The 13,493-nt window shown below is 48.7% G+C and overlaps 1 protein-coding gene across 1 annotated transcript; it reads right to left on the bottom strand.

The window, feature by feature from the left end:
- Window positions 1-5,916: 5,916 nt before the first annotated feature.
- LOC132319935 (gallinacin-1 alpha-like) lies at window positions 5,917-12,045 on the bottom strand. The gene is made up of 5 exons (XM_059831999.1): window positions 11,988-12,045; window positions 11,487-11,613; window positions 7,462-7,471; window positions 6,673-6,705; window positions 5,917-6,033 (listed from the first exon to the last, which is right to left on the bottom strand). Exons 1-5 carry the CDS (start codon window positions 12,043-12,045, stop codon window positions 5,917-5,919), a joined length of 345 nt encoding a protein of 114 aa, XP_059687982.1.
- Window positions 12,046-13,493: the final 1,448 nt, after the last annotated feature.

Here is a 13,493-nt window from a genome sequence, read left to right as displayed (position 1 = left end):
TATCAGGGTTTGGTATTTGCAGAACTGGGCTGCTGTGCTGTATGGGGAACAGAGGGGAATTCAATGACACTGCAGGGCGAACACAGATCTCTGAGTGCTGTAAAATGTGAGCAAAAAGTGCAACGGTGCTGTAAAAAGAAATTACCATATGAAAGGTAGTCTTCTATTTTCACTCAGGAATGAATGCGTTCACCCCAGTATCAAGGGATATCAATTTAATTCCCTGCTTTTTCTGAAGTAGTAGGAAAACACCCTTCCTACTCATAGGTATGAGTGCACAGGGCTGTCCCAGCATGACTACACATGACATCAGGTATTTTGGAAAGTATTTATTCCCAAGAGGAAAATATGCATGGACTGAGAGTAAGGAGGGAGGGAATACAAGCAGAAAGATAATCTGAATTATTTTTTTTCTTTGTGCAGGCCATGGCAGCTACAAAAATTTCATGAACTGTCCATTCAAGAGCAATGAAAATTTCTTCTAAACCTAGGAATTTGCTTTGATTCCCCTTACTGCTAAAACCACCGGATCCTGCTATAAAGCCTCATGCACCCTTCATTTTTAATGCAAAAAGCTTTATGATGTAGAGTAAATCCACATGTATTCTGCATTGCTTTCCCTCCTTTTGAATAAATTGTTGTTGCTTAGCATTCACAACACCGAAACATGGGTGTCTGTTGCATGGGCAGAGGGCGATGATCCTACCTGGGTTTTGACACGCAAACCCCACAGGGCAACAATTTACAGTGCCAACTGCTCCTTAACTTGAGCTTTTCTGAGACATACAGCTGTCCAGGGCTAGACAGACATGGACTGAAGACCTGACCCTCCAGTACCAAGAGATAGGCTGGCTGGAAGAACTCAGCTTCCCTTTGTGGGAATGTGTTCAGATGCCAAAATCCTTTTTTTCTTACTATGGAGACACCTTTTCTTGGGGAAAGAGAACTAGAAATAGCTAAAAACCCAGACACCCACCATCCATTAAAACATCAGCGTGTGAGACTCAATGTTCTGGCTTCTGGAAGGTGCCCGTGAGCATCCCAGGAAAGGTGTAAGCCTATCTTATATTTTAAATAGTGCAACAATTTATGCCAGTTCTTTTCTCTCCAGAAGTTGTTTGTCCTGTAATTTCACAGCAATGGATGTAAGTTTTGTGCTTTTTTCCCACCTGTCCCTCTGAGAGGATGCATAGAAGATAATAGATGGAAAACAGCTTATACTGGTCTCTCTTCATTAGCTCCTCTCCCACTCCCTCCACCACATAGCACACTCCCTTCAGTTCTCCGTTGGGATACACACATTTCTGAAATGTTGTTCAGGAGGGGATTTTTGTTTGCTTGCCAAAATTGCGGCATTTATATGTCCTATGACTATTTCTTTGCACTTCTTAGCAGGGAACTAACTTATCCTCAGGTGTCCCATCCAACTTCTAATCCTCCGTGGCATGAGTTCCTATACTCAAGTCATGGCGACAGTTAACATAATTCAAAGTCTTTGGAAAATGGGTGTTTGGAAAAATGCATGCCTGGACAAGTTGCAGACCCTCTGCCTGGTGCTAGCTGACAGTCTGGCCCTGTCGTGCAGTGAGACAGTTGGCAGCACTTGCTCACACATCAAAGGGAGCTGAGAGGGTACTGTTGTCCCCCAGAGGGAACATATCTAGAGGAGGCATCCAACATGCAACATGGCCATGCATTCAGGCAAAATCTCATACTTCAGGCCTCTTCTCAGTGCATTTACAGCAGCTAGATTATGTCCACCCTCAAAAAGCAGATTAAAACTGATTGGGCAGATTTTAGAAAAATGCCTCTGTGTGTTCATTTAATTTTTTTTCCTCTTCACAGAATCACAGAATCAGTACGGTTGGAAAAGACCTGTAAGATCATCGAGTCCAACCTGAAAAAAAAAAAAAAACACAACAACAAAAAAACCCCCAAAAAAAACAAAGAAAAAAACCACAAAACCCACGCCACACAACAACAACAAGAAGCCACAACCCACCCAACACCACACAGCACCATGTCCATCAAGCTACATCCCACAATGCCACATCCACACGCTCCTTGAATACCTCCAGGGAGGGTGACTCTACCACCTCCCTGGGCAGCCTATTCCAATGTTTCACTACTCTCTCTCTCTCTTTGGTGTAGGCTGTAGACTTGCTTTCTAACACTGCTAAGAGAAAAGTAAAGAGAATGCAGAGGAGCCTTATGATTGAAAACAAGTCCATCATTCTGTAGTAAGAGGGGAAAAAAGACACCAGAACAGAGAAAAAGCAGTGAAAATCTGTGCCTATAAAGCATCAGGTTGTTTGTAGCTGTCATCATGACAGAAGTTGTAAGTTTTGCTGAGAAATGCAAGTGCAGTTAGCTTACAAAACCCACAGTTGGTGATTATTCCTTAACCAGAAGATAAGCAGGATTATTATATTATATTATATTATATTATATTATATTATATTATACTACACTATACTATACTATACTACACTACACTACACTATATTATACTATATTATATTCACTTTTAGACCAAATACATTATGAAAATGTAACATCTAGCCTGCTGTTCCTTTTAGGATTTCCTACACTAAACAGTGTTCGATGGTGTTAATGAACTATACACAGAAGGTCCTTAGAAGATCTGATTTATGACATTTAAAATTACAGATTTTAATTTTTACAGTCCTGTAATAGACAGGACTTGCAAGAGGTCTTGACTCTTCCTCAAGAGCACATGGAGACCAGGCAGAAGATCACACAGCACTAGAAGTGGCAATACTGCCAACATTCAAGCAACTGAAGCTGTCCACACTGGTCTGTTGGTTCTCCTGACTCTATTGACTGTGATGGGAGTCTAGCCACCACCGCATCTGTAGTCACGCAAATTAAGTCAGAGGAACTGAATGCCCCCAAATGTGTTGCATGTGATATATATTGTGGAAGACGTGGTATACATACTTCACAAGTCACATAATATCTGGTACTGAAATGTTTCTTCTTGTCTCAGCTCCTCTTTTACCTCCTGCAGTTCTGCCTGAACTTGTCCAAATGCTTAATATTCCCTCGAGCAGCACCGGATGGCGATGTAACCTTTTACGGTTATGTCTGGGAATGAAGTGCACACCATGGAAGTAAAGGACAGGAAACATCGTTATTTCTCAACATGGCAGGAGTTAGTGGGTAACTGGCCACCAAGCTGAGGTTTTTCTACAATTCAAAAGCTGAAATTTCTTGTTGATGCTTTTCAAGCCTCGACCTTTACCTTGACAAAAATTCTGTCCTCAGTATACAGGATATTGCTTGCTATGAATGGCCAAATGTCACCCCTGTCCTGGTCCTTGTCCCTGGCAGCCACAGGCAGCAGCAGGTATTTATGGAGGTCTGTGCTGGGCAGTGTGTCCCTTGGGTGGTCACTACCCATCCGGGAGGCCCTAGGCTCCTCCTCATCTTGCTCCAGCACGCTGTAACCCTCCTTGTTGGAGGCCCTGCTGGGAGCTGTGCTGCTCCATGCCCCATCCCACCACGCAGCAGGGAGGGACCTCCCTTGCCCTCATCAGCACTTGGGCTGATCCCATGGGCAACCCCCAAAGACAGCTTTGTAGACCTTAGAAGGAAATAGAACTCCCAGGCTGGCTGTCCAGCTCCCCCTCAAGGTGACATCTCAAAGGGGTCCCATGGATCAGATGGGTAGTCCTGCAGGGAGTGAGCAGGGAGTCCTCTCCTCTCCACCCATCTGGAGATAACCTGAGGTTAGACTGGCTGCTCTCTGGCAATGGGCTGACCTCATCCTTTCTACAAAATGCCTCCGTGATTGTGATCCACCTGTGGGTAAGTATGTGTGTGTATCCATGAACATATGTGTTCATAAGAAGTGAGTCTGGTTGTTCTGGTGAAGACTTGTCTTTCCAAGGAGGCCACCCTCAGCCATCGCCAATGTTTCAGCTGGGTATGCAGCACTTGGCAGAGATGCTAGGCTTCTGTTGGCATTTGCTTCCATCATTTTTCACTGGGTGACTTAATCCAGCTCTCACTTGCTATGAAGATGGCTCTATGCTGACTATTTTTCCAAAATGCACCACATTAAAAAAGTGTTTGCACTTTTGTCTTCAGGGAGATCACTTGGCAGCAAAACTTTACCCGGTGATGGAGTTATGGAGCAGAAGGCTCAGAAGAGGTTTTCATTTTCTACCTTACTCAAAAGCAGACTCATACATACCATCAATGGTTGGACTTGATGACCTTACAGGTCTTTTCCAACCGTAGTGATTCTGTGATCAAGTACAGCACAGAGATACAGTTAACTTCCCATCTTGACAAAGCTGAACGCCCCTCCTAGGAAAAGCCCCAAGCCATGGGACCCCCGAGTCCAGGGGTCATCTCTCAAGAGACATACAGGGAATGCCCTGTGCTCACCCCACCTCTTTCAGAGGTTTAGCTGCCTGTTTTCAAAGCCAGGATTCACATGGAGCCACTACGCAGCCTCGAGTAACAGTGCTGCATGAGAAAGGGCTGTGATAAGCAGGACTCTCCCAAACATCACTTGGGAGCCTCTTTTAAGCCCAATTTCTTTTCCTTGGCCCTTTGCCAGCTTTGATCCCGGCTGTACACCTTGCTGACCTGCCTTCCTGGTTTAAACCTGGAGCTGCCTCGTTGCTGCGAAGCCAGAATTCCCTGGTAGAACAGCCTGTCCTCGCTGCTCCCTGACAAGTATTTTGGTCACACTCAACGTTCGTCTTCAGCTGCAGCACAGATTTGCGTGTCGGTTTGTAGAAGGGCTGAGGTTAGTGCCTAGTAGCAGAGAGCAGCAGGGCTGGTCTCATATGGTCTCCAGATGGGAAAAGAGGAGGAGGCATCCTGTTTCTTCCCTGGAAATCAGGAAAATTTAAGATACAGGTTACCCTCAGCAAGCTTGCAGGTGACACCAAACTGGGAAGAGTGGCTGATACACCGGGGGTTTGTGTTGCCAGCCAAGGGACCTCGACAGGCTGGGGAAATGGGCTGACAGGAACCTCATGAAGTTCAACACGGGGAAGTGCAATGTCCTGCACCTGGGGAGGAACAACCCCATGCACCAGTAGACACTGGGGCCACCCAGATGGAAAGCAGCTTTTCAGGAAAGGACCTGGGGATCCTAGTGGACACCAGGCTGAACGTAAGCCAGCAATGGGCCCTTGCAGCAAAGAAAGCTATCCTGAAGGTATCCTGGCCTCTGTTAGACCAAGTATTGCCAGGCGGTCGAGGGAGGTGATCTTTCCCCTCTACTCAGCGCTCATGAGGCCACACCTGGAGTACTGTGTCCAGTTCTGGGCTCCCCAGTCCAAAACAGACATGGACATATTGGAGAGAGTCAAACGAAGGACCACCAAGATGATGAAGGGACTGGAGCATCTCTCCTGTGAGGAAAGACTGAGAGAGCCTGGACCGTTCAGCCTGGAGAAGAGAAGGCTCCGGGGGGATCTTATTAATGTATATAAATACCTGAAGGGAGGGTGCAAAGAGGACGGAGCCAGGCTCTTTTCAGTGGTGCCCAGCGCCAGGACCAGAGGCCATGGGCCCACGATGAAACACAAGAGGTTCCTCTGAACATCAGGAAACACTTTTTTATTGTGAGGGTGACTGAGCACTGGCACAGGTTGTCGAGAGAGGTTGTGGAGTCTCCATCCTTGGAGATATTCAAAAGCCATCTGGACACAGTCCTCAGCAAGCAGCTCTGGGTGGCCAGCTTGAGCAGGGGGTCTGGACCAGATGATGTTCAGAGGTCCCTTCCAGCCTCAACCAGTCTGTGATTCTGTGAAACTACGCGTCTTTATTGAAGCCGGGAAAAAGCAGCCTCTGCCCAAACTACACCAGGCTCATGACGGGATGTCTCCAGCCCACAAGCAACCAGCAGGAGCAGCATTTCCACTCCCGCTGTCACACCACCTGAGGATAGCAGATGCAGGGAGGGGAGAGGATGTCAGGAACTGGTTCCAGGATCCAGAAGCGAGGGGGACATTCTGCTTGGAAAGTCCAGGGATTCATCACCATTTCCTGCGCAAACAAAGCACAATATGTGGCCACCAATACTTATTTCTTACGTTCCTTCTTTGTTTCCTCCAGTCTCTCTGCCATTTCTCCTATTATAAGGACCTGTAGGGAATTACTGGACAACCCCTCCTCAGATAAACTCCAGTCCTTATTGCAGATGAGTTGGACCTGTGCTTTCCTTAGTGGTTGCAGCCTTGAACCCAAGGCTCTTCAGAAACCTCAAGGAGACGGTCCTGTGCCCCACACTACACAAAGATCAAACTTCACTTTCCAACAGTATGGTAAAGTCTTCATGAAAACCCCCAGTCTGGTCTTACGGGGCTGAGGGGGACTGGGAAGATGCTGGCCGAATTTGGGCTTCTTCAGCCCACACAGGGCAGGTTCAAGCAGCTTTACCAAGGGAGTTTAACCCTCCTTCCCTGGCCTCTGCCTCTCAACATGGATGCAGGAGGCTGTTATCCAGCAGTGTGGAAGTAAAGGGAAGAGAAGATCTATTTCAGCCAAGAAAACAGAGGGCCAATTCCTGAATGTTTGACTTTAGAACTCACCTTTTGCAGCAAACCATAAATGTTGAACACCTTCCAAAGATGTGATAAGGGTGATAGCATGTCAAAAAACTACAGAATCCCCCTTCCTGCTTACATTGACCTTCATTTCCTGGAGCCAGAGATACACCTGTACAGAGAAACAATTGAAAGGAAAAGATAATTTGGGAGAATACTCTGTAATTCCAGAACAGCTGCACTCCACTAGGATTTCAACCCACTTTGTGGGCCAAGTATTAAAATGACCATAATTGCACCTTCAATAGCAAGTTAACTACCTAGAAGGAATATCAGCCAAAGCCCTGAGGCACAAGTATCCCTGGCCCTTTGTGATACAAAGGGATATTTTCTGTCCTCCCACTGTCCCTGTAGAAGGAGCAGCTCTTCCATAAAGCCTTGGCTAGCTCATCCAGCCTGGGGTAGAGGGCTTTGCTATCTCAGAATCACACACATCTGGGGGTCCTCAAAAGGTGCTAAGTATCTGTGATTAGACAACATCTTCCCCATCCATTTTTTGGGTGAGCAGGCTATACTGCATAGGCTGAGACTTCAGCGATTGCAATGGGAGCTCATCTGGAGACACCCCCCAGAACAGCAGCTCAATACCCAAGGTGGAGCCCGGAGCTCAATCCCTCCCTAACCCACAGAAGGAGCCAAGCGGGTTCCTGGATGGCTCTCTCCACACCAGCCCCTCTATTCTCAGAGGAAGGGGCATTGTGAGAGCATCCTTTGGTATATCCCGTTGCATGATTTTTCATGCTGGAGCAAAGCCGCTAAACCATTCCCTTCTCCGAGCATCTCTAAAAAATATGGTCATTTCCCAGGACATGGAAGACCCCACTGACAGCGGTTCACACCTCACTCATCTCCCCTCTTTCCCTCTCACCTGCAGCACCCTGGAACACCAGGAGGAACAAGGGGAAGAGCAGGTACAGGATCTTCATGGCTCACGCCTGGCCCAGGTCTTCACGGGGCTGCAGCGGGCAGACACCAAGGCAACAAGGGCATGGGGGACCCCGGGTGGTGTAGAAGCCTTGGCGCAGTGGTATACCAAACTGCAGACGTATTATCCTGAACAAAAGAAGATGGTGTTGTCTGTAACCTATTCACAAGAACAACGGCTACCTGTGCAACTTCATGAATAGCAACTTCATTCAGGAAGTTTCAGGCAACGCAGTACTTAAACACATATTTTTCAGTTATCTTCCTTATGTTTTCTCCCAAGCACAGACTGTAGATCTGTAGATCACAGTCTGGTGATCTGTGCTGTTTTAAGTAAAAAAGCAGCTGGTGATATTTAGAGAATGCAGTCAGAGAACTTAACTTTGGAAGTACCTTGGGCCTTCCGATGGCACACTTGTCTCTAAAACAGACCTAAATATGTTTCTAGGGAGACAGAATCAAAGGGATAGACTAGGTATGCTTTCAAGTATGCTCATCATGTAACGGTTATGCCCAGTGCCTGTGCTGTCTTGCTTCTGCATCTCCTTACCAACAGTCAAAGTGGAGAAGGTTTGCACGCTTCAGAGATGCTTGTGCCAATGCTGAATGCAAAAGCAATAGTAAAGCTATGGTCACAAAATTATTTTGTGCAGGAGCTCCCCAGTTAGGAGAATTTATAGAGTTCCCATTTCCCCAGAACACAAGATCCTGGTGTCCCCCTTCAAACATCACAGAAACTTTCCTCTCTCTCCTGTGCTGGGGAAGCCCTGGATCTAGTTTCAGCAGATTCGAAGCTCTAATGAGAAGGAATTCATATTTTCAATTTACTTTTTTCCCTAGAAAACTCAGATGATGTCATTACGTGAACAGATCCATCCAACAGTTTGTCATTTAGATGGTTCCACTATGACGGGACTTGAACGGAGAGACTGAATGGGTGGCCAGCCTGGAAGAGACCCCATAGTTACTTGCCTGATGAGGGAAGGTCTTGGTCTTCAGACAGCAACAAACACGCCAGAATCACTTGCATCCAGATGCCCTTGAGGTCAAGGAATACCTCTTTGCCCAAAACACCCTGGTTTTATACCATTGCCGGTGGGTGAGACATGCTTATTCTCATGGCCACATCTCCCCTTGGCCAATCAGAAAGTGACCCATCTGCATTAGGATGGTGGGGTTGCACCTCGTCCCTCCCTGCGGCAATGGGAGAGGCTGAGGTACCTCCTGGGGGCTGTTGCAATCTTCACCGTTATCCTCATGCCACACATCTTGTGACACCCCACTGCACAGCGGACACAGGCTGCGGTGGCTTAGTATGAACTGCCTGGACTTTGCCTGGTACAGGCAGCAGCAACCGGTTTCAAAAAAGCAGATAAGGTTTCCCTCCTTGTCTCCTCCAAGCTGACAAAATAATCAGCTAGCATGGGGTCTGCAAGAACATGAGGGCTATTATAAACCTTCTTATGTTTCAAAATTATAAGAAGGGCTTTATCTCAGCTTTTATTTGAAGTTTCATCAGATGTTATGGAAATAACATATTGATTGCTGCATGCGTTTATGAGCTGATATTCAAATGCACATATATATCAACATCTCCAGTTCACTGCTTCCATGTAAGCCATGTCATAACATTAGTAGCAGAAAATATCATTTGTCCATTGATCTTTCTCCTTTTCTTGCTGTTTCTCCTCTATCTCTACTATATTAAACTCATGGGGTGACCTTCCACAACACCATCAGTCTTGTTCAAGATGTTCTGGGCAAAGGGACCCATGGGACAGTGGAATAGCTTTGGGCTACTGAGATAAAGGGTGTTCATGGTGGCTGCTAAATGTTCAGTTAAATGATACATGAATGAATGTGAAGGAAAGAATCCTGGAAAGTCAGTGGGAACCTGCTGTGCTGGGTACGGGACCTCGACAGCAGGGTGGGAGCTGCTGGTGGATGTGAGGAAAGACCCTAGCTGATGTGGACACAGCTCTTGGGGTTGCACAGATCCCCACTCACTCCTACAACCCTCCCACAAGAATCTATGTCACTGCTTTCTCCCTGCTGGACTACAATTCTGGACATTTCCAGGTTGTGGTCCGTGGGACCCATTGGAGAGGTCACCTTCAGGAGGAGCTGGACACACTGGGCTACTCTGACTCTAGCAGGGACCTTCAGCTTCAGGACCAGGGCAGAGATGCGCTGGGAGCAAATGTGGGAGTCAGCCCCGTGGCTCTGGGAAGGGCTGCACACCCAGCAGGGAAACAGAAGGTGGGGAAGCCAAGGATGGAGTGCTGAGGGTGAACTGCCTCCTTGGAATGGAAAGAATTCAGTAAAACAGCCAGGGTCACTAGTTGCTGATATACTCACGTGTGCATGGACACACACGTGTATTTAACTACAGAGGGTGGAGGTCTGCACTTGCAGAAAGGTTGAGGTCAATGGCTGTTGATGAAGAGCAGCGTTGCAATCCCAGTTTGTCTGAGGCAGGCAGGGAGGAGAAGACACCCTGCTTTCTCCCTGCTGGAATACACTGCTGGACATTTCCAGATTGTGGACCATGGGACCCATGGGAGAGGTCACCTTGAGGAGGAGCTGGACAGCCAGGCTGGGAGACCGACTTCCCTTCAAGGCCTGTAAAGATCTCCTTGGGGGCTGTCTGTGGGATCAGGCCCGTCCAGAAGGGATGCGGCAGGGACAGAGGCTGTGAGGCTGGTAGAGGTGCTGGTGCTGTGGGGCTGGCAGCACGGAGGGAGCTGACTGGGGACTGCTCTGCAATGCTCAGCCCCACTGCAGAGGAGGGAGATGGAGGTCCCCACACCACTGTGTGGTGGGACCTCTGGGGCCTCTGGGATGGGTTGGGTGGTCAATCCCTGACCATGCCTTCCCAAGGACACACCACCCAGCACAGCCCTGCACATGAAGCCGTGGCTGCCAAGGACAAGGGACACCCATGACCAACAGGACCAGGACAGGGCTCCTGCTCCCCAGGAGGGAGCAGAGCAGCTCCATCACACCCACAGCAAACACCCTGGCCCACCAGGGACTGCCGGGCTCTGTGTCCCCACACCGCTGCCAGGCAAGAGCATCCCCAGGGACAGCCATGGTGGTGACCCCCAGCATCCCCAGGCACTTCTCCTGCCACCAACTCACCGCCACCCCCAGAGCGAGCAGGCGCGGCACACCCTCTGTCTCAAGGAAGCAACCACACGTCCCACCTATTGCAATGCCAAACTGCTCGTCTTTATTCAAGCCGGGAAAAGCAGCCCCTGCCCCAACAACACCAGGCCCATGATGGGATGTCTCCAGCCCACAAGCGCCCGGGCACCAGCAGGAGCAACGCTCCCGCTGTCACACCGCCTGGGGACGGCAGAGGCAGGGAGGGGAGAGGACATCGGGAGGTGGTTCCAGGAGCCAGAAGCAAGAGGGATGTCCTGCTCGGAAAGATCAGGGTCTCAACCCCAGATTCTGTATGAAGAAAGCAGACAAGCATGTCACCTCTTGGAACTTGCTCTTCCCTTCTTCCCGCTCTTTCCCACCTCCCCTCCAATGACAAGCAAGTCTATGGTGCGAGAGAATCAGGCTCAGTGGGGGTGAGGTTCAGTCCTCACTGCAGACAGTTTGGACCCGTGTTATCTTGGTGTTGGCAGCTCTGACTCCAAGTCTATGCAGATGCAGCAAAACCAGGATTGTGTCCTCGGTGCTGTCCAAGGACAGTGAATTCTTCACTCCTTAGTCGCTTAGGAGAGCCCTCTGCAAAGCCTGAATGATTCTCATGGGACTGAAGGGGAGTGGGCAGGCGCTGGCTGACATTGGGCTCCTTCAGCCCCTCTCAGGGCAGGTCCAAGCACCTTTCCTTTCCTCCCCCAGCCTCTGCTGTGGAGCATGTATAGCACTGAGCTGTTAGCTACCCATGGGCCCTTAAACACAACAGCAACTCTTTTCTGCCATCACAGTAGCACTTCTAATTCCAAAACTTACTTTTTGCAGCAAAAGAAAAACCTTGAACATTTTCCACTGACGATAAAAGGGAAAGAGCACTTCAGAAATCCACAGAAGCCGTTCTCTCGATGACATTCTGCCTTATTTCCTGGAGCCAGGGAGGATCCTGCACAGTGAAAGAGGTCGAAGAAAGTGAGTAGGGGACAACTGTAACGAATGTGTGTGGTTCCAGAAGGGCTGATGCTGCACCTGGATCTCAGTCGCCTACATGCACCGAGCACCAAACCCAACATCTTTACCTCCCCAGCAGGAGGTTGTCTTTTTTGCAGCAGCATGTGTGCACGTGGGGAAAGTCATAGGGAAAGACCCATGCGAGGCCCAGGAAGAGCCATGCAGACTCCTCCGCTGCCCAGCCATTCATCAGAGACAATCCCTCCCAGACGTTACACATATCTGACAAAGCTGGTCATTTCCCAGGACATGGAGGACCCCACTGATGGGGACTCACACCTCACCCCATCTCCCCTCTTCCCCTCTCACCTGCAGCACCCTGGACCAACAGGAGGAACAAGGGGAAGAGCAGGTACAGGATGCGCATGGCTGACGCCTGTCCCGGGTCTTCACGGGGCTGCAGAGGGGACACATCAAGACAACAAAGAAAGGACATGAACAAGACTGGGCACACATGGTGAGCCAAAAAGCAGAAGTGTGTTCTCCAACAAAAAGAGATAATAATGATTCTTAACATTGCAACTTCACAGGTATCCTGGGAGCATTTCGGGAAGCACTAACCTGTTGGACAATCTGGAGTTTATTTCATTGTCTTCTTCACAGGTTTTTCTGACATTTTCCTCAAAACACAGTCTGGAGGATTCATGCCTAGTTGTTACCATTTTACTCAAAACAACATCCACTGAAACTCAGGTTATAAGGAAAGAAAAATTATTTTACAAGTTACAGTCCCTCAGAATTTTTGCAGGGCATGTGTTTGTTCCCTGAGCAGAATTTTCCAGAGAGAGAGGATCAAGGGGTGACAAAAGATACACTTCCCAGCACAGTCAGTAGACCAGGATAATTACCACTAGGGCATTTGCTCTCTCCCTTCTGCCTCTTCTTAATCAAATGCCAGAGCAGAGAAGGTTTGCAGATCAGGAGATGCTTGTGCCAACACTCAGTGCCATGCCAATAGCCAAACCAGGGTCAAGAATTTAGGGAAATGCATGTACCTGGAGATGCCATGCTACATGAAGGGTTAGGCAGTGCTCTCCATCACCTCAGCCAGCCCAAAGCTGGCTGTCCAAAACACCCTGCCCAATCACCCCTGCTTCCCTCAGCTCAGGAAAGTCCTCCCAGCTCGGCTTGGGAGGGCCCTTCCTCAACTCAAGACCATTCCCAGGCTGCCCAGCAAAGACACTCCCCAGCCCCGCACTTACTGCCCCTGCCCCGTGCAGCACCGATCCAGGGAGGAGCAAGAAGGCAGGGAAGTGTCTTGGTGGCCAGAAATGGAAACACAAATCAACCTTTTGGGTTAACTGAAAGCCTGAGAGGACGGAAAATCTCCGTACTGCTGTGCAAAAAGTATCTCCTTACTTTGCTGAGGGAAGTCCCCGTTCCCCCAGAACAGAAGATCCTGGGGTCCCTCCTCCAGCATCAAGGCACCTTTCCTGTCTTTCCTGTAGTTAGGAAAATCTGGTTCCAGCTTCCACATGTTCTGGGCTCTTAAGACTCATATGAAGTTTTTTATTCTCTTTCCCAGGTGGCTCTGATGCTTGTTTACATTCAGACACTTCCAACAGTTTGTCTTTTAGATGGTCCCAGGAAGATGGATTTGCACAGAGAGGATGAATGGGTGGCCAGCCTGGAAGAGACTCCGCAGTCACCTACCTGATGAAGGTCTTGGTTCAGAGCGCACCAAGGCAGCAACAGGCTGTAACAATCCGACCAGGAAACACTTGCGCCCAGAAGTGTTAGGATCAGGGAGTATCACTTTGCCCAAAACACCCTGTTTTTACACTCTTTCCAGTGGGTGGAACATGCACTTATTCC

Source organism: Gavia stellata, chromosome 2 (assembly GCF_030936135.1).
Source record: "Gavia stellata isolate bGavSte3 chromosome 2, bGavSte3.hap2, whole genome shotgun sequence".
Lineage (NCBI taxonomy): Eukaryota > Metazoa > Chordata > Aves > Gaviiformes > Gaviidae > Gavia > Gavia stellata.
The sequence above is the reverse complement of the archived record's forward strand: the minus strand, read 5'-3'. Positions and strand labels throughout refer to the sequence as shown.